Consider the following 27943-nt stretch of genomic DNA (forward strand, 5'->3'; position numbering starts at 1 on the left):
TTGTGTTCTACACGTTTATTTCCATCAATATCATCCACTTCCAAAGAATAGTAAGGGGGCCAACGAGATGACTCATCAGGGAGTGGGGCTTGCCACCAAGCCTGACAACCTAAGTGCAGTCCTTGGTACCCACATGTGGAAAGAGAACAAATCCCTACATGTTGTCTTCTGAACCCCAGTTTTCTTCATGACATGTTTTCCCTACCCCCCAAATAAATATATGCAATCAAAAAAAAAAAGCAAGAAACAATCCTACTTGTTCAGCCTAGTCAAGGTCAGGTGAACTGAGACCCTAGGGTCTCAGGGACACAGTGGTACTTGACTCATTCCACACCTGGCTGCTGCCATGCCCTGGGTGCCAGAAGGCTATCCATCCGGTCCATACCCAGGAAGAACCAACCAGAGGCCGACAGGCCCCTCTAGGAACAGTTCTGTGACCCAGCTATAGAAAACCCAACAAGAGACTTGAGAAAGCACATCTCAGACTCAGGTCTTCTAGCTATCAGTGAGTTTTCTCTGACAGCAATTTAAAAATGTAAACTAAAAAATTGTTTCGGTTAGCATTTAAAACTTCGATTTAATAAGAGACTTTCACTTTGTATGAGGAATTCAGAATTTACAGAAACTCTGATTTGCAACCTTGAATTTTAAGTACAGATTTTTACTGATCTAAGAACACGAACACTGACATTTCAAGATCAAGGTATCTGCCACCATTTGGTGTGGAATTGCGGCCTGTATCTCATTGCGCCCACAGCACTTGGAATGAAGAGTCAAGGGGTGCGGCAGGGTGAGCAAGGGCTGATGTAAGCTTGCACAGCAGAGGCAGTGGCGGGGGAGGGCAGCAGCAGGACAGGGAGCTAGCGAGAGGCAGACAGGAGACAGAGTCCCCGTCTCTCTGCAGACCACCCTGCCTCCATTGGAAAGCCTGCTCCTCAGTCCTGATGGAAAACTGACAGTGACAGGGTTAGAGATGCGGACTGGGAGGCAGAAGGGAAACAGCAGAGCCAGGGAATCCCCTTTTCTAGACCGTCTTTCCCAACAAAGCCTCTCTTCACTATGCTGGGTCCCTGTACCTGAGGAAAAAGCCTACTCGGAGCAAAATCGTTGAAAAGCAAGAGGAACGCAAAGAAGAGCTGCATTCGACCATTCGCAACGACAGATTTATAGGCAGAAATGTAGCACTAATTTCTGTTCAGTTGTTCTTTGCAGCAGACCTTACACTTTCCACATAGGACAAGTACTCGGCAATAATGACTTCTTCGTCCTCCAGAGTTGAGTCCAGGTAGTCCTCCTCGTGCTCTGGAATGTCCTCCAGGATCTCGTTGACAGCCTCTGTCTCCATGTCTTCATCTGTTGAGGCACTAGAGGTCCCTGCAATGAAAACACCACAGGGATAAGCAGATCACAGGACTCTCCTGTAACCCTGACAGCGCCTTAGCCTCTACCTTAGGCTCACAGCTGCTGTTAGCTCAAACTTGGCAGAGTACAGCTATCTATCAGTAAGGCATCCATACGTCAGACCTACCTGCAGAGTCAGACGGGGATGTGGACGCTGTGGAGGAGGAGTCCTCTCCTGAGAACTGCAGGTCTGGAGGAAGGCTTCCTCCATGGTGCGCAAGGGTCTGAGCTGCTACCTGGACATTGCCTCCAAATACCCTCAGCGCTGCTTCAGCCACCATTGTGTCGAAACCCATGTACACCAGCTAGGAGAGATCATAGGGTTAGGACTGTGACCGTGAGCTCAGCTCGCACTGCCATGTGAACCCCCACATCCATGCTCTTGTCACCTCACAGCCCAGCTAGGACAACCTTGCTTCCTAGGTTACTATAATTACAGAATGCTGCATTCATCCTCTTCAGTCCCAGAAGATGCCAGGCCATGCAGAAAGGGCTCTGAAGACCAGGTGTCAACAGGGCTAGGCACTCACCTCAGGACTGGCCACCATGGTGCTGAAAGCAAGTGCCATGAAAATCTAACTATGAGTACCACAGGTTACGTGGCCACAGCATGTGGGACACGCTACAGTGCAGTCTGTGTGGATGAAGACTCATGAGGCTCAAGGTGGGCTGAGTGTCACGGGATAGTGACATCCTCTTAGGTCCCAGGCAGAGAAACAGGACTGATGTGAGCGGTGGAACATGGGAAGGGACAACCGAGAAGTGAAGGCAAAGGTACCTCCTGCTGCAGGCCATCATTCTTGCTGTTTTTAGGGGACAGAATCTCACTGAATAGCCCTGACCTAGAACTTACTATGTTGACCAGGCTGGCTCTGAACTCAGGCTGGCCTCTCTCTCTAGGTGCTGGGACCCTTTACTTCCTACAGAAGTGCCTCACTCGATCCCTCTACCCACATCCGTCCCACTAGAGCAGACACACGCCATCCTGCCACCATCCTACCCATCCCAGCCAGCCCTGCCCACGGTAAGACGCAGCGCCTGGCACTCACTTGGTCGATGCTTTCCTGGGAAGGACTTGCTTGATGGCTGCTGTTTTCAGAGTCTGAGTCCTGTAACCACCACATGTGGGGGTTACTGAGGAGAATCTGAAAGCACAGGGACACCCTTTATTCCACAGACTGTCTCTTACATGCAGGTGTACAGCCCAGAGCTGTCCACTAGAGGGACAGATGAGTGTAGGATGTCACCATTGGCCGTGCAGAGAGTACCTTGAAGCAGGAAAGGGAACTGGCTGGCTAGAATCCAGGGATCCTGTTTCTACGCCCCAGTACTAGCATGTGCCCCACCACATGTAGCATTTTAACCTGGGCCCTGGGGCTCAAACTCAGGTCCTCATACAAGACAAGTTCTTTCTGACTGACTTCTCCCCAGCTGCAGGACCTACTGAAACTAACTGTTCAAGCTCACTGGTTTCTTCAGATGGCTAGAATTTAATGTGCTTTTCATGTTTGCCTAGCACAGAAATCTCAAGTGCCATAGTCAAATTACATTCTCATTTTTAATTACATACAAATTGGGCATGCTGGCATACACCTTTAACCCCAGTGCTCAGGAGGCAGAGGCAGGCAGATTTCTTGAGTTTGATGCCAGTCTGGTCTCCATACCGAGTTCCAGGACAGCCAGGGCTACACAGTGGGATCCTGTTAAAAAAAACATAAAACACACACACAAAGCAGAGGATGGGGAAAAGATGGGTGCACGTGCAACCCCATCTACACAAAGATATAGGAAGAGCACAAGAAGGCTGTGGAAACAGCCTGGAGGCAGACCAGTGGGGTGCAGCCAGCTGCTCAGACTGAAGCCTAGAAGCATTACCTTCAGGGCGTCGTCCAGGTTGCCTCTGGCCTGGTGAAGGGCCTGTTTGGCAGCATGTGTGGAGTAGCCCATTCCTTTCAAGGACTTGATATTTTCCAGGCGGCGTCTCCTCTTCTCCTTCTCCTCCTTCCTTATTTGGGCCAGTTCCTTTAGGAAAACAAGTCCCTCTGAGTTAGGGTTGGAGGCAGCACAGGAATCTGAGGCTCTGTTCTGCAGGGTGTCGCAAGGTCTCTGGGTTGGTGAACAACTAAGCAAAAAGGGACCCCTACCTATCCTTGCCAAGAAAAGAGGCAAGGGACACAGAGACAGGGTTAGGGCTGGGCTCTGAGATCAGGAGTGGAAACAGCATCAGCCCAGCACCTCATGAACCTAGTATCCAGCATAAGAATGGACAGGTTCTTATGTGCTGAGGTGTTGGAGGCTCCCACAGGTAAGCAGCTAGAACACCATGGCAGAAGAGTTTCTTCTGCCCCTTCTGTGGTCCACGAACTGCTGTGCTTCAGGGTTACCCTGGGAAATGGGATCCATACAAGAAGAGTGTCTGGCTGGAAAGCCCTAGGAGACTATGCCAGCTTTGAGAGAAGACTGACAGCAAATCCCAGCTCGCTCTGGACCTCAAGTTCTCTGCTGTACAACTAACTGGATGAGACAAGGTCCCTCCTTTCCAACACTAGAATTCTGAAACTCTTTTGTAAGCTTGTTATAAATGACTGCAGCTTTAAGACCTCATTTCTTTGATAGATCAGAGACCTCAACATAAAGCCAGCCACACTGAACCTTATAGAAGAGAAAATAGGAAGTATACTTGAATGCATTGGCATAGGAGACCACTCCCTAAATATAACCCCAGCAGACAGAAAATGAGAGAAACAATTAATGGGACCTCCTGAAACAGAAAAGCTTCTATAAAGCATAGGACACAGTCAAGACAAAACGACAGCCTAGAGAATGGGAAAAGATCTTCATTCTTAACCCCACATCAGACAGAGGTCTGATCTCCAAAATCTACAAAGAACTCAACAGAGAACTCTCAACAGAGGAATCTAAAATGGCTGAAAGACACTTAAGGAAATGTTCAACATCCTTAGTCAAAGAAATGCAAATCAAAACAACTCTGAGATTCCATCTTACACCATACATAAACACTGATGGCATCTTATGCTGCAGAGGTTGTGGGTTAAAGGGAACAATCCTGCATTGCTGGTGGGAATGCAAGCTGGTACAGCCCCTTTGGATGTCAGTATGGTGATTTCTTAGAAAGTTAGGAAACAACCCTCCTCAAGACCCAGTAATACTACTGTTAGGTATATACCCAAACGTTGCTCAATAGTGCCACAAGGACATGTGCTCAGCTATGTTCATAGCAGCTTTGTTTGTCATAGCCAGAACCTGGAAACAACCTAAATGCCCCTTGATCAAAGAATGGATAAGGAAAATGTGGTACATTTGTACAATGGAGTACTACACAGCAAAACAAACAAACAAACAAACAAAACAAACAAAAAAACCCGACATCTTGAATTTTGCAGGAAAATGGATAGAGCTAGAAAACATTATTTTGAGTGCGGTCACCCAGACACAGAAACACAATTATCACATGTACTCACTCATAGGTGGTTTTTAAACATAAAGCAAAGAAAGCCAGCCTACAAACCACAATCCCAGAAAACCTAGGCAACAATGAAGACACTAAGAGAGAGACTTACATAGATATAATCTACATGAGAAGTAAAAAAAAGACAAGATCTCCTGAGTAAATTGGAAGCACGGGGACCTTGGGGAGGATTGAAGAGGAGAGGAGAGTCAGGGAAGGAAGCAGAGAAAAATGTAGAGCTCAATAAAAAAAATCAATTAAAAAAAAAAAAAGAAGAAGAAAAGACCTTGTTTCTTGATCTGACATGTTTCCAGGCAAGAAAGCAATCCAAAACTAGCATTGTGGCCTCACAGACTGTTTGTAGTTGCCTTTGAAATAATGTCCAGAAATACAATATGGTATCGAGTGAGATCCTGAGAGAAGCCTGCTGGTTTAACTAGCCACTGTGACAGGAAGCTGCCCTGGTTCAAAACTGATGTGATTAAGACAGTCTGGTGGTGATGCAGTCCTGTTGACAGATGCTTGCCCAGCATCCTTGAAGTTCCAGGTTACATCCCCAGCACTGCAGAAAAGTGTGTGTGGAGAATGCCCGTAATCCTAGCCTTCAGTTACTGGCAAGGAGGATCAGCAGTTCAAGGTTACCCTTGGGTTTACAGCAAGTTCGAGACCAACCTGGATTATATGAGCCTGTCTCAAACAAAAGCGAAGGCAATGTTTTCCTGCTCTCCTGATCTGGAGTCCCTTCTCGTTCAAATGTCTTCTGGCATTTTCTCTGGTCTTTTCCTACCCTACCCCATTCAGAAAAGAAGCTGTACTGTCTTTGTTTCTTAACCTTTTCACAGGGTCCGAGCCTCACAGGTGCTGAAGAAAGAAGTGGAAACTTACCTCTCTGCGGTTGGAGATATGAATGGCTGCATGGTCCACATTCCCATCACAAGCCCGCAGGCCGAGCCGGGCTTCCTGGGCAGTGAACCCCAACTGCAGCAAGTTGTGAACTTTTGATGGATCAATGTACAGCTCTTTAAAGAGCTGGCGTGCCTACAAACAAACAGGAAGCAACAGAAGACTCACACAACAGTAGCAACATCAAAGCTTAGCAGCGCTAAGCCAGAAGTGAGGCCACAGTGAGAACTGCTGCATGTGATTCTGACTGAAGGAAGCTTGTCTAACCATCAGCAATGAAAACAAACAACAACACCATCTCTGCCTGTACAACCTACCAGCATAACCAGGCAGGCTGAGTGTTGTAGGAGGGTCTGAGCGACTGTAGTACATTCCTTGCGTTAAGCTAGATGCTAGACAGCAGGGCAGAAACTTTACCCAATAAAGCCACTGCCATTTTGAAATGTCCTTATTGCAGCATCTTGCCTGAACCCTCCCAGATACAAGTGTTCACACTGTGTGTGGGAGGATGGGAGGGAGGTGCAGGGCCCTGAAGGGTCAGTCTGAGCACGACCACAGAGCACTCCACTGCCAACTCACAGGGGCACAGGTGAGGGCAGACACAGCAGCCTTACTTACCTTGTTGAGATATTCCCGAGCCTCCTCTCCATTTCCACTGTGATAGTTCCGAATCCCCTGAAGCAGGTAGAGTCTTAAAAACAACACTTTCTCTTTCCCACAATTTCCCTAAAGTTGTTGGAGAAAAAAGAATAAGCTGTCTTATTTCTAATTTAAGGGCAGCACTCTCACTGCTGTGTAACTGTCCCATGTCTCCACAGGAACAAAGTGACAGACTAGACCGTCCACGGCATCGTGACTGTCAGTGTGAAGATTCCCAAGCAGTGCCTCCTCCACATGGAAGGAACCAGTCAGACACCTATCTCCAACCACTATAGGCCATGAATAAATCATAGACTGGGTGACTTGAGAGCAGGGGTTTGTGAAAACTGACTTTAAAAACCAGCACAGACACAGCGAGACTAAGTTGCACAAGTGGTGTGTACCTGTAATCCAAGTACTCTGGAGGCTGAAGCAAGAGGATCAGGAGTTCAGGGACAGCCTGGGCTACATGAAACTGTCTCAAACTAAACCAATAAAATAAAATTAAACGTAGCCAGACTCAGGAAACCAAGCCTTGGTTTTACACTGCTGCCCAGATGAATCACTGTTGGCAGCAGTTCCACACCTGGACAGGAGTAGTTGTGCCCAGAAGTGGATTCAGAAAACCAATCACAGCCGGGTGGTGGCAGCGCACACCTTTAATCCCAGCACTCGGGAGGCAGAGGCAGGCGGATTTCTGTGAGTTTGAGGCCAACCTGGTCTATAAGAGCCAGTTCCAGGACAGAATCCAAAGCTACAAAGAAACCCTGTCTCGAAAAAAAAAAAAGTTCCGTACCTTTATGTGGACCAGTCTCTGGTGATTCTCTCCATAACAGTTTTTAAAGCACTTCTGGGCCAAGTTCAGCTTCTTCTCTGCATCATCCAGGCACTCCAGTTGTTCCAGGCGGAAGTAGCACCACACAATATCCAGCTGGAGAACCGCGTAGTTGTCCACAGTGTCCAGCAGCTCTTTGCACTCACTGCAGGACAAGAAAGCCGACAATGTGGAGCCCTTCAGCCACTTTGTGGTCCCCAGAAAGCTTTCCAGCTCTTGCTGCATTTGTAGGATTAACTAATGGGGCATTTATTTAAAATAATAAAATTTTGAAGGGATAAATAAAGAGAAATCAGGATTCTCAATAGCAGCATGGCGGCATCTGGCCCAGACATAGTGGCTTCCAGCCCTGGCTAGGAATTACAATCACCACGACACAGGAGTCTTTTTCTTTTCTAATGGGGCATTTATTTAAAATAATAAAATTTTGAAGGGATAAATAAAGAGAAATCAGGATTCTCAATAGCAGCATGGCGGCATCTGGCCCAGACATAGTGGCTTCCAGCCCTGGCTAGGAATTACAATCACCACGACACAGGAGTCTTTTTCTTTGGAAATACTGATGCTGAGGACCCAATTAGGGAAACAGTAGCAAGGTTCTCCATGCCAGGAGAGTACAAATAATGTGTAAAAAGAATTAGATTCAAGAATGATAACCTAGGGCTGGAGAGATGGCTCAGTGGTTAAGAGCATTGCCTGCTCTTCCAAAGGTCAGGAGTTCAATTCCCAGCAACCACATGGTGGCTCACAACCATCTGTAATGAGGTCTGATGCCCTCTTCTGGGCTGCAGACATACATACAGACAGACTATTGTATACATAATTAATAAATAAATAAATTAAAAAAAAAAAGAATGATAACCTTAACCTAAGGGTCTTTTTTCAATAAAAGTTGGTTAAAAGGTCATTCTTTGTTTTATTATTGCTTTTCAGCAAGTACAGTCATGTGCCTTGGCATAGTTCTCACGCCTTCTCCATCTCTCACAAATCTCTATATGTCATACTGGAAGATTTCTACTGCCTGTCATCACCTTACTATTCTTTTCCTCCGCAATGACAAGACGAACACTGCACCACAAAGCAGCAGGGACAAGGGACATGGCAGAGCAATGGGGCCGACTGGTGACAGGCTAAACCTTCTAGCATGAGCCAGTACACCTTGCTCTTGAAGTGGATCACCAAGTGCACTCGTGACCACAAAGGAGAGATGACTCTATACTTTAATAAAGGCACCAATAGCATCTGTTACACCTGATACTTATGATGTATCGATGTAGCATGAACTGATGATGATACTGATGTGATTGTTTTCTATGAGGATCTGAGATCTGAAAATCATTTAAATTATTTGTCCAGGGAGAAAAGGTCAAAAAGGGCTCACAAAGAATCAAGACCAACTATTTCTTGCTATCCACTAAAGCAGATTGTGAGCCTGTATAAGTTCACTATGGCGGTCTCCCCCTCCACACATATTTAAAATCTTCTCTGCTAACGAGGTAGGAACAAGTATGCAAAGACGTGAAAACTTTTCTTTGATTTTAAGGACTTGGCTTAGAGTCTGCAGCGTTTGCTTCAGAAGAGAAGAAGCAAATGAAGCAGCAGAGACAGAGGGACATACATGGCAAGACCCTGCCCCAGACCACCTTCTCACTCTTCCCAGCCTTGTCCCATTTCTTTCAAACATCTGGGACAATAAATCTCTTCTTTGTAATAAGCTAGCTTGAGGTTTATACATTTAAGACCCAAAAGCACTGACCTTTGCAGCTGGAAAACTATCATAAGCATAAAAAATGTACTCATATAGATGACTGTCATGGGAATTCACAAAACAGAAAGTTCACCCATAGGCTGTTTACTCTTGTCCATTTCCCAGAACCAAGTCTGTCTCAAGTGTCCAACATGCCCAAATTAACATTCTCTAAGTACTATTTCCACGAACAGGAACTAGAAACTCTGGGAAACTGCAGAGACTAAAAGCACCAAGTCAAAAGGACACCAGAGCCAGTAAAGACGGAGACACTAAGCACACATGTATGAAGCACATCAGAGTAGATGTGCTAAAGTCCATGTTAAAAATGTGTGCATACATAGATATATATCCCCCTGAAAACAAGAGCTTGTAGAGATGCCCAGGCTGGCCTACAACTTGTGCTTCAACCTCTCAAGCGCTGAGAGAATGGAATTCACTCTGGGCTCCACCAGTTAATACTGATGAAGAAAAAAAAGCAAACTTCGGTTTGGTTACCTTTGAGGAACCAACTAAATCTGAAAACTAGGAAGTAAGGTAAAAGGAGCCAGGCATTTTACTTTCTTCCTGTGAACACTGCACCTCAGCATAACTGACAGTTCATGAGACAGCAATCCGGCAGTGACTGCAGAGTGACAGTCAAACTGCGCAGTCTGCAGTGCCATGTGGTTCAGTGTGCAGTGCGATGTGGTTCAGTGTGCAGTGCGATGTGGTTCAGTGTGCAGTGCCATGTGCTTCAGTGTGCAGTGCCATGTGGTTCAGTGTGCAGTGCGATGTGGTTCAGTGTGCAGTGCCATGTGGTTCAGTGTGCAGTGCCATGTGGTTCAGTGTGCAGTGCCATGTGCTTCAGTGTGCAGTGCCATGTGGTTCAGTGTGCAGTGCCATGTGGTTCAGTGTGCAGTGCCATGTGCTTCAGTGTGCAGTGCCATGTGCTTCAGTGTGCAGTGCCATGTGCTTCAGTGTGCAGTGCCATGTGGTTCAGTGTGCAGTGCCATGTGGTTCAGTGTGCAGTGCCATGTGCTTCAGTGTGCAGTGCCATGTGCTTCAGTGTGCAGTGCCATGTGGTTCAGTGTGCAGTGCCATGTGCTTCAGTGTGCAGTGCCATGTGCTTCAGTGTGCAGTGCCATGTGGTTCAGTGTGCAGTGCCATGTGCTTCAGTGTGCAGTGCCATGTGGTTCAGTGTGCAGTGCCATGTGCTTCAGTGTGCAGTGCGATGTGGTTCAGTGTGCAGTGCCATGTGGTTCAGTGTGCAGTGCCATGTGCTTCAGTGTGCAGTGCGATGTGGTTCAGTGTGCAGTGCCATGTGGTTCAGTGTGCAGTGCCATGTGGTTCAGTGTGCAGTGCCATGTGGTTCAGTGTGCAGTGCGATGTGGTTCAGTGTGCAGTGCCATGTGGTTCAGTGTGCAGTGCCATGTGCTTCAGTGTGCAGTGCCATGTGGTTCAGTGTGCAGTGCCATGTGCTTCAGTGTGCAGTGCCATGTGGTTCAGTGTGCAGTGCGATGTGGTTCAGTGTGCAGTGCCATGTGCTTCAGTGTGCAGTGCGATGTGGTTCAGTGTGCAGTGCCATGTGGTTCCATCACCATCGGCACCAACACCACTCCCAAGAAGAGGCGGAGCCATGTGATGGACAGTTCTGGTGGCAGGATACTGGGGGTGGAGAGCCTACATATGAGGGTAAAAATAGATGGAGTTAGAAATACAGAGGAAGGTTGGGCTTTGGTGGCACATGCCTTTAATTCCAGTACCAGAGGCAGGCAGATCTGAGTTCAAAGCCAGCCTGGTCTATAGACTGAGATCCAGGACAGACAGGGCATCACAGAAAAACCCTGACTTAAAAGAAAGAAAAGAAAGAAATACAAAAGAGGAAACAACCACAGACTGATGTGTGCCTTATCCCCTCACTCCCAGAAACTACTGTGGAGTGAAAAATCAGTCTGAAGTTATAGGTAGGAGGGTGCTGGAGCTTTCCCTACTGTACTATCAGATGAATACAAAAGTACCTACCAGAAATACCTGTCAGCATCCAGAAGGCACGGCAAGGCTATTCCATACTCTTTCCTCTTCAGGAAAGCTCTGCCCTTCTCATGGTATCCCATAGCTAACATAAGAGCCTAGGAAAGAATTGGAATTCTAAAAACAGCTTTCAAATAAAATTAGAAAAGCATTAATAAAACAAATTAAGAAGCATATCAGCACTAATGAAAAACAAGACAGAACAAAACAACTCAATCTAAAAAGCCAAATTAATTGTTATAGAGTTTTCTCTCATTGAAGCAACAAAGCCAAATTATCAAGTCAACATGTCTGTTGTCTTGAGTAGCATCAACCCTCACTTTTATCAGCTTTTTCTTTACCCATCTGCTGGTCTAGATTTGGTTCTAATTTTCTACAAGCCTGGAGAGGATGAGCAGCCAGCAACTGTTATGGCCTTTCTAAGGAGTATGCAGCTTTGGTAGTGTGGGCCTGTGAGATGCCGGAAGGAGGACTGTGAGGTGGAGGCCAGCCTTAGCTACGTAGCAAGAATGTCCAAATAAGTAACCGAGTATATCAAACACTCATTTTTGGTTGTGGCTTTGTTTTTTGTTTGGGGTCTCTTACTATCAAGATACTCCTGTGTCAGTCTCCCATCCTCCACCTTCACAAGCAGTTATTTATCACCACACACTTCTGAGATGTTTGACAATGCTAGCATTTCCAAAACAACTTTTTTTCACATTTATTTGTGTGTGTACATTTATGCCACAGCACATGTGTGGAGGTCACAGGCAGCTTTCAGGACTCTTCTTACCATGCACATTCCTGAGATGGAACTTAGGTTGTTAAGCTCAACAACAAGTGCCTTGGCCTGCTAAGCCATCTTGCTGGCCCTCCAAATCCATTCACAGAAGGTTATGATGGCTTAGACTGTATACTAAATGAGGGTTTGGCTCCCAGCCTCCCGTTGTTGGGATTACAGGCTTGTACCACCATCGTGTCCATCTTAAAACCTCATTTTATTATTTTAAGTTTTAATTATTATTTATGTATTGTGTGTGCATGTCTATGTATACAGGTACAGCTGTACCACAGTGCATGTGAATGCAGGAGGACAGCTTGTGGGAGTCACTTCTCTCCTTCCACCATGTAGGTTCTGATGGAATTAAGAACCTTCACCTGCTGAGCCATCCCTCCAGTCCCTTGAGACAAGGTTTCTCTGTGTAACCCTGGCTGCCCTGGAACTTGCTCTGTATAGTGGATTGGCCTTGAACTCAAGAGACAGATCCTCCTGTCTCCTGAGTGCTGAGATTCAAAGTATGTGCCACCACTGCCCAGCTCTTAATTCCTTTTTTGTTTTGTTTTGTTTTATTTTTCAGGACAGGGTTTCTCTGTAGCTTTTGGATCATATCCTGGAACTAACTCTTGTAGACCAGGTTGGTCTCGAACTTACAAAGATCCGCCTGCCTTACCTCCCAAGTGCTGAGATTAAAGGCATGTGCCACCACTGCCCAGCCCAGTTCTTAATTCTTAACTTTAAGCAGAATAATTTAAATCGTGAAGCCTACCACAAATTCAAATAACAAAAAGATACCAAACTAAACAAAACCCTCAAATAAACTTGATTCCTAATCAGAAATCTTCATTCTAAGAAGCCTCTGGGCCTGACTCTGCCCTCTGTTCTGACAGCCCAGCCAACCTCCCAGCCCATACTTACTTTTCTTTCGGCAGGAGGAATTCTGATTGACCTGCCTGTCTGGTTTGCAATGTCTAAGTAAGGCATGGTTTCCGGATCTACCATCTCAGCTGCAACAAACAAAGCCATAGGAGTGTCGTTAACTCAGGGTTGAAGAGAAGTGAGAGATAACACTTGAGACACTATACTGTGGAGAGGAACTCCACAAGAGGCATGGTACTCTGTGAGCTGCCTTGTTGTATCTGAGGGAGGTAACAAACCAAAATTCTGTGTACCTCTCTCTGCCAGAATCTCCAGTCCCCTTTTGGTCCTCTGAATGCGTTTCTCCTTCAGTTCTGCCTCATTCTGTTCCTCTTCCTCTACCTGCAAGTTTTTCCTCACATCCTCTTCAGACTGTTTCAGTTCTAGCACCATGGCCTTTACATTGTGAGTCACTCCTTGTTCTTCAAGGCTTTTCCCTGGGAACAGCAGAATTGCCTGTCACACAAACTTCCTGGGCAACAGTCCATTTCTTACAGTAAATGGAGTCCTTTTTTTATTAATTTATTTTTGAGTGTGTGTGTGCATGCTTGTAGACAACTCGCAGGAGCCACTTTTCTGCTTCTACCATGTGGGATTCTAGGACCAAACTCAAACCATCAGGCTCTGCAACCAATGTTGTTTATCCACCAAGTCACTTCATCAGCCTGGAAGATGGAATTCTAGAACCTGCATTCACACTTGCAGAGAGAGCAGTGGGCCACATTCCCTCTTTCCTGTTTTCTTTCTCTCTACCCTAAGACCATACTAAAGTAACAAATATTTGAGAGCACTATGCCAGGCAGCATAAAAGGAAAACAAAAGTTTTTCCTGCAGCCGCTTGGCTCTCCCTGGACCCGCCGCGGGCTGGCTGCCCGCTTGCCGTATGGCGGGGCCGCCAGCCCATCCGGGACCCGCCAATATTTTAAGAATAAAAGTTTCCTCTTTTTTTTATTTTTTATTTTTTATTTTCGAGTCAGGGTTTCTCTGTAGTTTTTGGTGCCTGTCCTGGAACTAGTTCTTATAGACCTGGCTGGCCTAGAACTCACAGAGATCTGCCTGCCTCTGCTTCCCAAGTGTTGGGATTAAAGGTGTGCACCACCACCGCCTGGCCAGTTTCCTCTTTTAACAAATAGAAACAAAAACAGGCACAGAAGAACGCAGAACAGAACAAGGGGGAGTGGCCAGTCCAGTGAAGAGGTTAGCCAACAGTATAGACAAACCTAGTAAAAATGATATTGAGGGCAGAGGTGGCTCAGTGGTTAAGAGCACTGGCTGCTCTTCCAGAGGTCCTATGTTCGGTTCCCAGCAACCACATGGGTGGCCCACAACCATCTATAATAAGATCTGGTGCCCTCTTCTAGTCTGCAGAAGGAGGGCAGAGAAGTCATATACATAAATAAACCTTTTCTTCCAGTGTCACTGCTAACAGCTTCTGGTGCTGCTGTCTTAAGAGGGTCTGTCCTTCCTGCATTTTTGTTCCCTGCACTTTTCTACAGTGTCACCCCCTTCCTATGTTTCTTTTTTAGAAATGACAACTATTCTAATATTCAAATCCAAAAATCAAGATCCACCTGGAGAAAGGAGGTGGCATGAAGAGAAAATCACCTAACTAAATTTTGTTGTTTGGTTTGTTTGCTTGTTTTTGAGACAGGGTTTATGTAGCCTTGGCTGTCCTGGAACTCACTCTGTAGACAAACTGGTTTAGAACTCAGAGATCTGCCTGCCTCTGCCTCCCAAGTGCTGGGATTAAAGGTGTGCACCCCACTACCCAGCCCACCTGATTAGATTTTATGTAGGGTGGGTGTGAAGGTCACACATCATTGTGAATTCTTTAAAAGCTTCTCCACATAATTCATTTTTTTTAACTTATTTTACCTGGTATGTATCAATAGTTTGCCTGTATGCATATAGGTATACCACAGGTGTGCCATTGGATCTTCTGGATCTGGGGTTAACTGTGCTAAGAATAGAAATTGGGTCCTCTGCAAGAGTAATTAAGTGCTCTTAACCCCTGACCCACCTCTCCAGGCCCTCCATATTCTTTCCTGAGGCAGGGTCTCTTGCTGAACCTGAAGTCCACTGTTTCAGTTAAACTGGCTAACCAAAGAGTCCTGGGATTTATTTGTCCATCTCTTTCTCATGGCACTGGAGTTGCAGAAGTGTGCCACCAAACCCAACATGCACGAGTGCTAGAGACCCAAACTCAGGTCCTAAGCAACAAGTATTTCACCCACTAGGCCATCACCCAGCCCTCCAATTGGATTTTAAGATTACAAAACAAACAAAAACAAAAAAAATCACAAGAGGAACACTGTAGAAGAGTGCAGAGAACAGGTGCAGGAAGGACAGAGCCCTCTTAAGGCAGCAGCACCACCAGGCGTTAGCAGTGACACTGGAGGGAAGCCAAGCTGATTCTCAGTCTTTGGGGATGAAGGAAGAGGTCTGTGTTCAAGTGGAGAATACCCTTGTGGTCCTGGGTTTGGGAAGAGCTTCTTCAACAAACACAAAATGTAAGACAATGGTTTTGGCAGCATTAAAATTAAAAATGTCTGTCCAGTGATGAGCAGAACAGAAAAGGGGTGTCAACGGAAGGTAGCTGTGACATGTGAACACACAAGAGAAACAGCTGGGATGCTGAAAGACAAAGAAAGGCTGTTTAGAAACATGAAACCTAGTAGGGTGGTAGGTGCACACCTTTAATCCCAGTACTCGGGAGGCAGAAACAGGTGGACCTTTGAGCTCGAGGCCAGCCTGGTCTACAGAGTGAGTTCCAGGACAGCCAGAGTCACACAGAGAAGTCCTGCCTTGAAAAGCCACCCCCCCCCCAAAAAAAAGAGGAAAGAGGGAAGGGAGGGGGGGAGGGAGGGAGAGAGGAAGGGAGGGAGGAAGGGAGGGAGGGAGGGAGGGAGGGAGGGAGGGAGGGAGGGAGGGAGGGAGAGACAGACAGGTGAAGCTCAGGTTCTTGAGGCTCTGTAGTACAGTGCCTCCCTTCTGAGGACAAACTCCATATTGAACAAGGCTCATTTTCACAGGCTTCCCAGCAGCATTTAACATCTTGGGCAGAAGTCTGTGATGTGGGGCTTTTGTGGGGGCTGCCTTGTATTCAGCAGCAACCTTGATTCTGACTCGGTAAATGATAAACACGCAGCCCCCAACTAATATAATCAAAACTGTCTCCTCAAGAAGTCAGCGCTCCCCTGGGTGGTGAAAATTTCCCTGGCTGAGTTCACTGCTAGAAGACTCACATGGCTCATTTGCTCTCCACCCACACTCAGTAAGCAGAGCGCTCCGATTTGTCCATCTGTCTCTCTCAGGGTCAGCTTTCTCCCCATAGAGAGAACTATGAGTAACCCAGATCCTCCCCTCAGCACACATTTCCATTCTGGAACATCTTACCTGACTGAAATGAACTTCTTTCTTCCCCACTAGCCAGAGAAGGACAGTGAATATTTATTGGAATGTTCTTTTCTGCTTTACATTTTCATTATGGTAAACTTTCAACATAATCGACTTTGGATAATAAATTCATCAAGGCCAGGAAATTTTCAAATAGAGGAAAAGCAAGAAAAAAAAATACCAAAAAAAAAAAAAAAGAAAGCCAGTACTTATATAGCTGATGCCTCTTTTGTTATGACATACCTAGTTGAAGTTGTTTCTTATTTATTACAATCTTGATGTAATTTTCTTGAAATCCAAAAGTTTCAGCTATTCTATAAAATAAAAACAATATAAGCTGCAGGAAAGCAAATTTTTTATCTGTTACATAAGACTTGGATCATGATGGCCACTTTGCTACTTTATACCTTTTTACTCAGAAACACCAGGCTTTCCACCTCTAGCATGATTTTACAATAAAGCTGGTACAGTGGGCGGCTGCTGGAAGCCATGAGACAAGCCCTTCCTAAACTTGTTTCCGAATTGAGGACTACAGGGCTGTCCATCTGAGCAGAGTCAAAAACATCCTTGCCATACTATCCAGCATCCTCTCCGAGAAACCTCTAACTAGAGCTATCCTATACTTGTCTACTTGTGGGCATTGAGTGACTGATGCTGCCTCATTCTCCAGAAGGTAAAGAAACAAGACAATCAGCTGAAGAACGCATGGGTTGGCCTTTGCAAGAAGAAATCAGTGCTAAAAAGAATGCTCTGCTCAGTACAAGGATGGCTCCTGCTTTCATTCATCAGCCACTCAAGCTGGGCACCTCTTCTGTTGGCCCCAAGTTACAACCCTCTGGAAGCCGTACTGCATCCAAGAAGCTCCATGAGCAGGCCTCTCACTCAGAAAGCCATGTTGCCTCTTACCTAGCAATGTGAGCCCAGCATGACCTCTTTCTTGTCCCACCCTTCAGGTTTCATTTCTTTGGCTATAAGAGGATGATGGACCGGCTCCCTAGCTTACAGAACAGCTTGAGAGCATTTAATGAACCAGGGTAGGGGCAGACCTATTGGGAGACATAGCTCAGATACTTACTTAGATCTCAGGTCTCTACCAGTGACATGCAAGTGGGTCTCCAACAAGCTTTTCTTGTCCTGTTTGTTGCAAAAAGAGACAAAACGAAATATACTTGAGTGTGACACCTCTTTGAACTGCTACCCGGCATGTGACGCTGTGAAGTGCTGCCAGGATATAAACTCGGGGTTCTACTTAAGGACCAAAGCACTGTCTGTACAGAGAAACATGTTGAACACAGCGCAGTACAGACTGGCAAAGTGACTTGAGTGTCCCTTTGTGCAATAGGTAGGACTGCTCAGTGGGACCCATCACATGGCCAGCCATCATCATAACCAAAGTTCATGAAATCGGAGCAATGGTTTAATGGTAAGAGCAAATAAATACTTCTACAGAGGACCTGAGCTCGCTTCCCAGCATCTACTTGGGTAGCTCATACCTGACTGTAACTCCGGCCCGGAAGATACAATTTACTCTTGGCCTCGGTGGGAAGAGGGGATAATTTGCTCATATGCACAAGCCCAGAGACACATACTTACATATAATTAAAAATAAAAATCAAGGGCTGGAGAGATGGCTCAGAGATTAAGAACACTGACTGCTCTTCCAGAGGTCCTGAGTTCAATTCCTAGAACCGACATGGTGGCTCATGCTCATAACCATCTGTAATGAGATCTAGCACTATTTCCTGGAAAGTGTATAGATAATAAATAAACAAATATTTTTTAAAAAGTAGTCTTTAAAAAAAATAAAATAAAAATCAAACCTTAAGAGAAGACGGTATCTGCTGGAATTTCTGAACATTCCCGCTCATCACCGTCACCAGGCACCATGCCCTACACCCCATCCCTCTTCTTCCCAGCCTTGCAACAGTTTATCTGTCTACAAAGTTGTCTGTTTGGGGCACTTCACAGAAGCGTAACCATAATAGCGTCAGGCCTTTTCTGCATGTTTCTGAGGCTCGTTTCATATCATAAGCTATTAGTGTTGTACACCTGTACCAACAGCAGTCTTCTGTGGTGTGGGTGTATCTGTTTATCCACACATCCACTGATGTAAGTTCAACTGTCTCTACCTTGGCCATTATGAGTGGTGAATGCTTGCCACTCAATTTATTCTTATAATGTGTGGTGGTTGTACTTGTTGTCGTGGGTGTACATGTGTGAAATCTGGAGCTGATATTAGGTATCTTGATTACTTTCTGCTTTTTCTTTCTTTATTTATCTTTTTTTGCTTTTCAAGACATGGTTTCTTTGTGTAGCCCTGCTGTTCTGGAACTTGCATGGTAGACTAGGCTAGCCTTGAATCCAGGTGTTTTTTTTTTTCTCAGTAGAATCTCTCGTTGATTCGCTAGCTAATGAGCTTCAGAGATCCATCCACAACCCTGTAAGCCTATACCACCCAGGGCTAGGGTTACAGAAACACTTACATATCTGGCTTTTTACATGGATTCTAGGAATCTGAATTTAGGTCCCCATGCTTACATGGCAGGCACTTTTACTAACATGAGCCAGCTCTCCAGGCCCACATACAAGTGTTTTTTTTCTTGCCTTTAAAAGAAATGTGTGCATGTGTGTTGTGATGGGGCAGAGGGGCTTGTGGGTGTGCCATGGCCAGAGGACAACGCTGTGGTATCAGTTCTTTCCTTCTGCCTTTATGTGGATACCGGGGAATCATAAGGAAATCAGGCTTTCCAGCAAGCATTTTAACTGCTGAGCATCTATCTCACCTGCCCATGACAAGTCTTGAAGCACCTACTTTCACTTCTGAGAATGGTCAATATTGTTTGGTCCTGAGAAGGGGCGCAAAGTGCTCCCAGGAAAATAGACCGGCCATGTACTACCTAAGGATGAGGCCCCGTGACAAGGGGGCTACGCAGGTCAGTTCAGCCCTGTTCAATACTCAGCTGACTAACCCTCCGCCCTCCATCAGCATAGAAGATGAATTCCAGCAAGGAGTGTCCTACTACATACATACGGTTCTAAAACCTGCTGTCTACGTTGGCTTCTTGACATTAAAGGTTTATTTCATTTCATGTTTATTTTACATGTATAGGTGTTTGCCTGTGCACCATGTGTGTGCAATGCCCAGTGAAGCTAGAAGAGGGCATCAGACCACCCAGGGACTGAAGTTAAAGATGGCTGTGAGCTGCTATGTGGGTGCTGAGAACTGAACCTGGGTCCTCTGGAAGAGCAGCCAGTGCTCTTAACCTCTGAGCCATCTCTCCAGCCCCACATCTCAGTATCCGTAAGCATGAAACTAGAAAGGGTACAAACTTAGCACACAGCTCTGTACATGAATGAGATTTTTTTTTAATTTTACTTTTAAAATGACATCTATTTTTTTTTAGCACAGTCACACCATGGAGCATTGGATCATAAGACAACTGTAGGAGTCAGCTCTCCTTCTACCACATGGGTCTGAGGAATACACCCCAGTCATTAGGCTGGATGATAAGTAAGAGCTTTATCTGCTAAAGCCATCTCACTGGCCGTGTGACACTGTTTTGTTTTTCATGTATCCTGGACTAGCCTTGAATCACTATATAGCTAAGGATAACCTTGAACTCCAGGACCATCCTGCCCCACTTCTGTGATATTCTGAATAAGCACACCTTAAGTGTGCCAGAGTAAGTCTGCATCATCCACCATTCAACACATGGAGTTCCTTAAGCACCCTAATGCAGATTTACAAAAACGGCAGCTCATTGGGCATTGAGGCACACACCTCTAATCCTAGCACTTGGGAGGCAGTGGCAGGAGGATCTGTGAATTCAAAGCCAGTCTGGTCTATACATGAAGTTCCAGGATAGCATGACCACACAGAAAGGCCCTCTCATCACAAAACCAAACCAAACAAACCAAAAACAAAGCCTGGTCACAGCACTAAGCTTGTCTCCGTCACTGGGCAGCTACTTACTTTCCTGAGTCTTGGAGGCAGAAACACCTCAATCGTGGCAATCCCGGTTGTTCGGTAGTGTTCATTTCCTGTGCCACGCTCAATGGCTTTGCAACGGATCTCTTCTATTATGTTTTCCACTTCATTTTCACAGCACTCTAGTCGGTCAGAGTACTTCTTAGCAAGGTCCTATGAGGAGAAACCAGAGACTGTAGCTCAGCAGAGTGTCAGTGCAAAAATAGTAAAGAAAAAAATCCCCAACACAACGTAACTCTGACAAGCAGAGGCCTTTATTGTACTCAAATTCAATCTCCGTTCACAGGAAGGATTCAGGGAGAAATTAAAACATTTACAGATAATAAAAATAGGCTCTGTAGGCAAAGTGAGAACTGGGACTACTCCAGGGTGATAGTAAGGAGGGCTGAGACTCCTGTAACTTTAATATATTAAGAAATTACTTTAAGAAGCAGTGATGGCTTAACAAGTAAAGGCACCTGAGGTCAAGCCTGATGCCTTAAGTTGAACTTCTGGGTCCTACATGGTGGGAGAAAACCAAGCCCCATATTGACTTCTAACATCCCCCCACACACACATAATTATTATTTTTTTTAATTGTGGAGGCTGGTGAGATGGCTCAGTGGTTAAGAGCATTTGTTGCTCTTACAGAAGACCAGGGTTTGGTTCTCTACACCCACATGGTACTTCACCACCATCTGTAACTCCTGTTCCAGGGGATCCAACATTCTTCCTCTTTCTGACTTTTAAGATTTATTTCTTTATTAAGCATACAATGTACTGCTGGCAAGGAAGGCACCAGATCTCATTAAAGATTGTTGTGAGCCACCATGGGGTTGCTGGGAATTGAACTTGGGACCTCTGAAGAGCAGCCAAGTGCTCTTACCCTCCGAGCCATCTCTTTCAAGGGCACTAGTCACACATGAGGTACAAAAATATACATGCAGTAAAAATACTCATACATAAAATAAATGTAAAAAAACTTTTTAAAATAGTGAACTATTCACTGTCATTGGATGGGAAAAAAATTTAAAAACAGAAAAAATATTCTAATTTCTTAAACTGTGTGAGATCAAAACAGATTAAATAACCTTTTTTATTTGGTTGTTAGGGATTTATATATGTGACAAAGTTTTACTCATAATGCATTTTATTTGTTTTTTTTTTTTGTTTATTTTTTGAAAGAGGTTTTCTTTGTGTAGCTTTGGAGACTGTCCTGTACTTTTCTCAGAGATGCAGCTGCCTCTGCCTCCCAAGTGCTAGAATTAAAGGCATGCACCACCACTGCCCAGTCATAATACATTTTAAATAGTCATCAGGAGAAGACAGGAAGAATATACCAACTTCAGAGATGTTTACTATATTTTTAAAAAAATATATTCTTTGAGATAGGATTTCATATATTAGGCTGGCCTCAAATTTGCTATGTAGTCATCCTTGGCTACTTAGCAAATTTGAGGCCAGCCTAGAATGACCCTGACTGATCCTCCTGCATCTACCTCCCCGAGTGCTAAAACTGCAGGCATGCCCACCATGTCTGGTTTATAAAACTGTCTTCTTTATACATCTGTACTTAAGAATACTCTTGTGCTACATAACTATACTTTGATGAATGATGGACCTCATAAGATACAATGCAACTAAAATTCCTTCCACCTAGTGATGAAGGGGCTGTTTTTAAAAAGGCTTATTTTCATTATTTATATTTGTATATGTGCATGCATACACAGGCGCCTGTAGAGACCAGAAGGTGGCAACAGATTCCCTGGAGCTGGAGTTATGGGTAGTTGTGAGTCTCCTGATGTGGGTGCTGGGAACTGAACTGTGTTCCTTTGCAAGCCTCTTAACTGCAGAGCCATCTCTCCAGACCTGGAAGTGGCCATTTTAATGTACATGGCGCACATCGACTCCCACCAGGCAGGCCCCTTTCAGGTTTCTCATTGTCTCTCTGATATCTGCTCTCTTGTAGCCCTCACAGGAAACTAAAATCCCTAAACTTGGCCTAAGTTCGGAGTCATTGTAGCAAATTGTCACACATGGGAACCCTGTACTTTGTAGCCAGTCAGTGATGGTAACCCAGAGACTGCATACTTGTCATACTAGACATGAGGGTGCACCCTGAGACCTGTACAGTCAAAGCCTGGGTAGTGAGTATCAAGGGCAAGTTGAACTGTTGGCTGAGTCAATGTCAGAATTACCAGCTGTAGCAGCCGGAATGTAATTGGCCCCCATGAGCTCATAGGGAGTGACACTATTGGGAGGTGTGGCCATGTTGAAGGAGGTGTGGCCTTGTTGAAGAAGTGTTTCCCCGCAGAGGAGATAAACTTTGAGGTCTTTTTTTGCTTAAGCTTCAATGTCACAGTCCATTTCCTGTTGCCTTCTGATCAAGATGTAGCCAGCATCATGTGTGTCTGCATGCCACCATGCTCCCTGCCTTGATGATAATGGACTGAATCTCTGAACAGTAAGCTGCCACCCCTATTAAATGTTTTCATTTATAAGAGTTGGTCGTGGTCATTGTGTCTCTTCACAACAGAAATCCTAATTGAGAGACCTGCTATTTATTAGGAGAGAAAAATACCCTTCCCAGGTATTAGGGTTTTGGTTGGTTGGTAGGTTGGTTTGGTGTTCTGTTTTGGCTATTTAAAACAGCTTTCATGTAGTCTAGACTGGCCTCAAACTCCTTAGGGCTTGGACTCCTGATCTCCCTTATCTGCCTCCTGAGTGCTGAGATTGCAGGATTGCTCCACCATGCTCAGGGGGGCATTAGAATTTTCAGAGAGTGATTTTCTTCTACGTTTATTTTTGTGTGGGTGGTGCACATAGGAAGACAACTTGCAGGAGTCAGTTCTCTCCTTCCACCGTGCAGAATCTGGAGATCAAAAGGTCCTCAACCTTGGTGGCAGGGACCTTATCTGTTGAGTCATCCTACTGGCTCTGAAATTGATTTTTAAAGTATTTTATTTTTAAAAATTCCCGTGTTTTACAGTGATAAAATGTTATGTATTTGGGGTTAAAAATAAATACAGCTGAACCTATCTATTGGTATACAGCAAAAATCCCAGCACTCTGGTGGCTGAAGCAGGAGGACCATCAGTTCAAGGACAGTCAACCTGTATGCGCAGTCCTGCCTGCACCACTGGGGATGCTCTGAGATGTGCGGCTGGGTGATATGCTGAGATGTGATTTGACCCACACCTGGTTAGTGAACTGCAGGGGCCTGTGGTTGCTGCTGGCTTCCACACCACTTCACAGTAAGCTATTTTAGACAAGCTGGAGCACACTAACCTAACCAGGACCAGTTTGCAGTCATTTGCTCTCCTCAGAAACAGTACATGCTGTGCATGGAGGTGGGTGCTGTGCTTGATAAGACTGGCCGCAGTCCTCACTGCCCTGAGGCGTGTCACAGTGTGCGACCCTTGACAAAGTGCCAAGGCTTTAGGGGTACTCAAGCTTGAGGAACTTCCAGAACCATGAGCCAAAATCAACTTTTTCTCTTTATAACTTAATTTGCCACAGTTAATACAATACCTGGAGAATCAGGTAACATTCTTATAAGAATGAAATGCCAGGAATTAGGACTGGAGGTATGGCTTGGTGGTAAAGAGCTTGCCTAGCATGGATGAAGCCCTGGGTTCTACCTTTAGTGCTGAAAAAATTAAATTTTTAAAAAATTAAAAATTAAATTTAAAATACATTTGTTCATTACTAAAGGCTTTGGTATTTCTCAAAATGTTCACAGCTGTGCCTGGTAGTTTCTGGTGACATCAGAACAGTATTCACTAGGAAAGTTGTAACACTGCAAAGATTTATATAGTAAAAGGAAAATACCTTCAAGGCCAAACCAACTTCTTTATTTTCATCAGTATATGGTGGTTTCCAAAGTTGAATTCTGTCTTCCCTTAGAAACTGGGTCAATTTTGCTTGAAGATATTTCTTCTGCGCCATCCTTGAAAGCAAAACTGTAAATCAATAATAAAACCCACATCACATTTTAAATAAAATGCTTTACATTATTATCTCCTCCACTGAGGAGTTCTGCAAAGTAGTGTTCCCTCTGTGCCTCTGTCAGCTTAATCTAAGCTACTGTATCCAATTATATGTAAGCCAATATAAAATGTTTCTTTTGTTGTTGTTGTTATTATTTCCCCCCCACCCCAGCCAGAGTTTCTCTGTTTAGCCCTGTCTGTCCGGGAACTCATTCTGTAGACCACCAGCCAATGACTCCCTAGTGCTGTGACTAAAGGCATAATATGTCACTACATCCAGCTTAAAAATATCTATTTCATGCAGGCGGATCTCTGGGAGTTCGAGGCCAGCCTGGTCTACAAGAGCTAGTTCCGGGACAGGCACCAAAAGCTACAAAGAAACCCTGTCTCGAAAAACCAAAAAAAAAAATCTATTTCAAACTTGCTAATATGTAGCAAGGAGGTAGTTTATATCCCTGTTTCCTGTGGAAGAAAGTAATAAACCAAGATGTTACACATGCTAGGTCTGTGTTCTCCTCTCCATTTCTAACCCTGTTATTATTCTCAGAAAGGTAAGGAAAGGGGCTGGCCAGACAGCTCAGGGGTTACTGGCTGCTCTCTTCCAGAGGAACTGGGTTTGGTTCCCAACACCCACAAGGCAGCTCACAACCATCTGTAACTTTAGTTCCAGAGGATCCAAGGGCCCTTTCTGATATACAGAGATACATACAAGCAAAACACCCATACAAATAAAAGATAATTTTTTTAAAAGACCTTTAAGCAACCATATATATATAGCTTGTAAATTCTTACACCTGGGCTACTTTAACTTAAAACCAAAGACTAAGCTAACCATTCTGGTAATTAAGCACAAAGAAAAGATAGTTTGAACTATGAACTACAGTAATAAATGTTTATACAGTTGAACTTTGAAAACAAAAGAGAGTTAGCTAGGTGTGGTGATGCACACCTTTAAGCTCTTGGGAGGCAGAGACAGATCAATGTGAGTTCCAGGTCAGCCTCTCAAAAAATAAATAAAAATTTAAAAATTACAGCACTACACTATTTTGGTTTTTGTGGTTTTAACTTTGTGTTGAGACAAGGTCTTACTCTGTAGCCCAGGCTGCCCCAAAGTTCAAAGCCGCAGCATCCACCGTGCCTAGATGACAGGCATGAACCGTCACACCAGCTTGCATGGTTTGCTGTTGTTTCACTGGTACATCTGAGAGAGCAATAACACAACTCCATCTATTGTTCAGTGCAGCAGTGGCTAGATCATTTTACAGCTGGGAAACCCCAGGCCCGAGGTTTATAAAACCACAACACCAGCCAGTGCCGGAACTGGTAGGAGCCATCTGCCTACAAAAATGGACTCTGTACTTTGTCTCACAACCCCTTGCTGCAAGTCTTCAGCATGTAACTTCTTTTCTCCTTAGGAGCTATGGCAGCATCCCACACCAGTACAACTATTCCCAGGGGTGGGGGAGGCTGCTGAGTGCCGGAGGCAGGTGGGCAGTGTAGTGAAGTGTTTCAAGGTTTGCCAAACCAAACCAAGGAGGAAGCTACTCACTCCTTTTTTTTTTTTGGTTTTTCGAGACAGGGTTTCTCTGTGGCTTTGGAGCCTGTCCTGGAACTAGCTCTTGTAGACCAGGCTGGTCTCTAACTCACAGAGATCCGCCTGCCTCTGCCTCCCGAGTGCTGGGATTAAAGGCGTGCGCCACCACCGCCCGGCTACTCACTCCTTATTAATGAACATGAATTTCAGAGTGGAAAAAAGTATGGATTATTAGAACTTAAATGTTTCTCTTTTTATGTATGGAGGGCTAATACTCCATAGTCTTGTGAACATAATCCACCTGATTTGAAGCAAGTGTGGTGATAATTATTCCATAACCATGCTTTTAAAAGAATGTTTAGATCCATCTGAGAGTGAGAAACGGGTCGTTAGGATGAAGAATGGAATAAACAGTGTGTGTGTGTGGTCACTCACACACTAATCCTTACAGCAAGGCACAACAGCACTTAGGAGCACTTGCTTTGCAAACACAAGTCATTGAACCTACCAGACACAGGACTGAAATCTAAAAAATTCTGAGAAAAAGACCATTGCCACGTAATAAGGAGAATGGCAAGGATAATTTACGGGCAACCAGCTATTTAGAAGATTGAAAACAAGTCTCCCAGACTGTACCCAGTCCACTGTCTAACAAAAGGAGAGATAAGGTTATCACAACCCTAATCTATGTTCTAACACTGCCAGGTGTGCATCACACAAGATTTCTTTTTTCTGAGACAAAAGGGGGTCTTAGTAGTTAGGGTTTTTCTATTGTTGCGATGAAATGCCATGCCCACAAAGCAAGCTGGGAAGCGTATACTTCCATGTTGCTATTCATTATTGAAGGAAGTCAGGACAGGAACTCAAACAGGGCAGGATCCTGGAGGCAAAGGCTGATACAGAAGCTGTGCAGGAGTGCTGCTTACAAGTTTGCTCAGTTTGTTTTCATATAGAACTCAAGACCACCAGCCCAGGGGTGGCACCATCCAAAATGGGCTGGACCCTCCCCCATTTATCACTAACAAAAAAATGCTTTACTGCTGGATCTCATGGAGGCATTTCTTCAATTCAAGCTCCTTATTCTCTAGCTTCTGTCAAGTTGACACAAAACCAGCCAATACTCATTACTTAGCTCTGGCTGTCCTGGAACTCACTCTGTAGACCAGGCTGGCCTTGAACTCAAGAGATTCGCCTGCCTCCGCCTCTGCCTCCCTAGTGCTGTGATTAAAGGCGTGAGCCACCACGCAGGGTATTAAATAAGATTTAACGTTTAAAAAAAATAATAAAACCGTCGTCGCTGGTCATACTGTTGCACGCCTTTAATCCCAGAACTAGGGAGCAAAAGCAGAATCTCCCGTGAGGTCAAGGGCAGCATATTCTACACAGAGAATTCCAGGACAACCAGAGCTGCATAGTGAGACACTGTTTACTAAAAAATAAAGTTAAATAAAATAATTAAATTAAACCACCTTCTTCCAAAGTATGAGGTTCTGGTTATAAACAAAGAGTGACAGGTGTTACGTCAAAAGGAAGAAAACCTAATAGCCCAGTTTTAACTGGAGAAATGCAAGTTTGGAGCCTGTCGCTGGGTGTTCCATATCATAACGTGGAAAACATTTACGTCCTGAATAACAGCGCTCAGAACCGAAAGTGAAACGTTAGGAATTAACGTTGAAATTTTCAATTTCACTTCTGTAAAATCCAGATCGCCTAGACTCACGCACATTCAATACATGTTCCCTCTCAGGAAAATAACACGCAACTGCGGTCTCGTACTTCAAAGTAAGAGAAAGGGAAGGAGGCAGGAACAGCGTGGGGCCAGAAAGCTAATGTCCTCACCCACAACGATCCGCAGTCCGCGCACGTCAGCCCCGGGCAGCCCGCTCGGCGCAGCTCAGGCTGACGGCAGGTGTCCCTCTCCCTCAGGCCCGCAGCGACCTCCTCCCGCTCCCTCCCGAGCCTGCACCGCCGCGTCCACCCGGCCGCTGCAGCCGCGCCGACGGCCGGCTCGGCCGCGCAGCCAGGCCCAGGCCCCGTTCGGTGCCAGCCGCAGTCGCCTTACCTGCGCCACCGCCGCGCCAGCAGCGACCTGCTGAGTGCCCGGATGCCGCAGAGGCCGCCGTTTGTTTTCATTCCGGGTGAAGCCGGCCCCGCCCCCTCCCCGCCCCCTCGCGCTGTCCGGAAGGCGGGTTCGTGGGCGGGGGCTTCATGGAGGGGTGGGGCCGAGGATCAAAGAAGAGTGGGAAAAGAAGGAGCGGGGAGACGCGGGTATGGGTGGGCGTGGCTAAATTGGGGCGGGGCGAAGATGGTAGAGGGGAGGACTGCGGGCGGGGCTGGGCGGGGCTAAAGGGCGGGAGTGAAGGGGTGGAGCG

At 45.4% G+C, this 27943-nt stretch overlaps 1 protein-coding gene across 3 annotated transcripts; it reads right to left on the minus strand.

The window, feature by feature from the left end:
- Nub1 (negative regulator of ubiquitin like proteins 1) lies at window positions 1-27878 on the minus strand. Of its 3 annotated transcripts, none has more exons than XM_075954966.1 (15): window positions 27634-27878; window positions 23880-23997; window positions 20055-20222; window positions 17157-17215; window positions 16325-16395; window positions 12940-13122; window positions 12686-12774; window positions 10999-11105; window positions 7209-7392; window positions 6392-6499; window positions 5756-5908; window positions 3277-3423; window positions 2451-2546; window positions 1529-1706; window positions 1-1374 (listed from the first exon to the last, which is right to left on the minus strand). In XM_075954966.1, the coding sequence occupies exons 1-15, from the start codon at window positions 27702-27704 to the stop codon at window positions 1196-1198; spliced, it is 1911 nt and encodes a 636-aa protein (XP_075811081.1). In that variant the 5' UTR covers window positions 27705-27878; the 3' UTR covers window positions 1-1195. The 3 variants fall into 3 exon arrangements, with proteins under 3 accessions (XP_075811081.1, XP_075811082.1, XP_075811083.1); XM_075954967.1 differs by having other exon boundaries at window positions 23880-24010; window positions 27634-27862; XM_075954968.1 differs by lacking the exon at window positions 27634-27878 and adding an exon at window positions 27411-27560 and having other exon boundaries at window positions 23880-24010.
- Window positions 27879-27943: the final 65 nt, after the last annotated feature.

The sequence above is a fragment of the Microtus pennsylvanicus genome, chromosome 21, assembly GCF_037038515.1.
Source record: "Microtus pennsylvanicus isolate mMicPen1 chromosome 21, mMicPen1.hap1, whole genome shotgun sequence".
Taxonomy (NCBI): Eukaryota; Metazoa; Chordata; class Mammalia; order Rodentia; family Cricetidae; genus Microtus; species Microtus pennsylvanicus.

Excerpts from the sequence above, each read along its gene's own strand:
- Nub1 (XM_075954966.1), bottom strand. The coding sequence starts at position 27,704 with ATGAAAACAAACGGCGGCCTCTGCGGCATCCGGGCACTCAGCAGGTCG. Across the intron at positions 13,123-16,324 it reads TAAGAAACAACTTCAACTAG|GGAAAAGCCTTGAAGAACAA; the intron begins GTATGTCATAAC and ends TGCTGTTCCCAG. Across the intron at positions 2,547-3,276 it reads ACCTGGACGACGCCCTGAAG|ATTCTCCTCAGTAACCCCCA; the intron begins GTAATGCTTCTA and ends CTGTGCTTTCAG.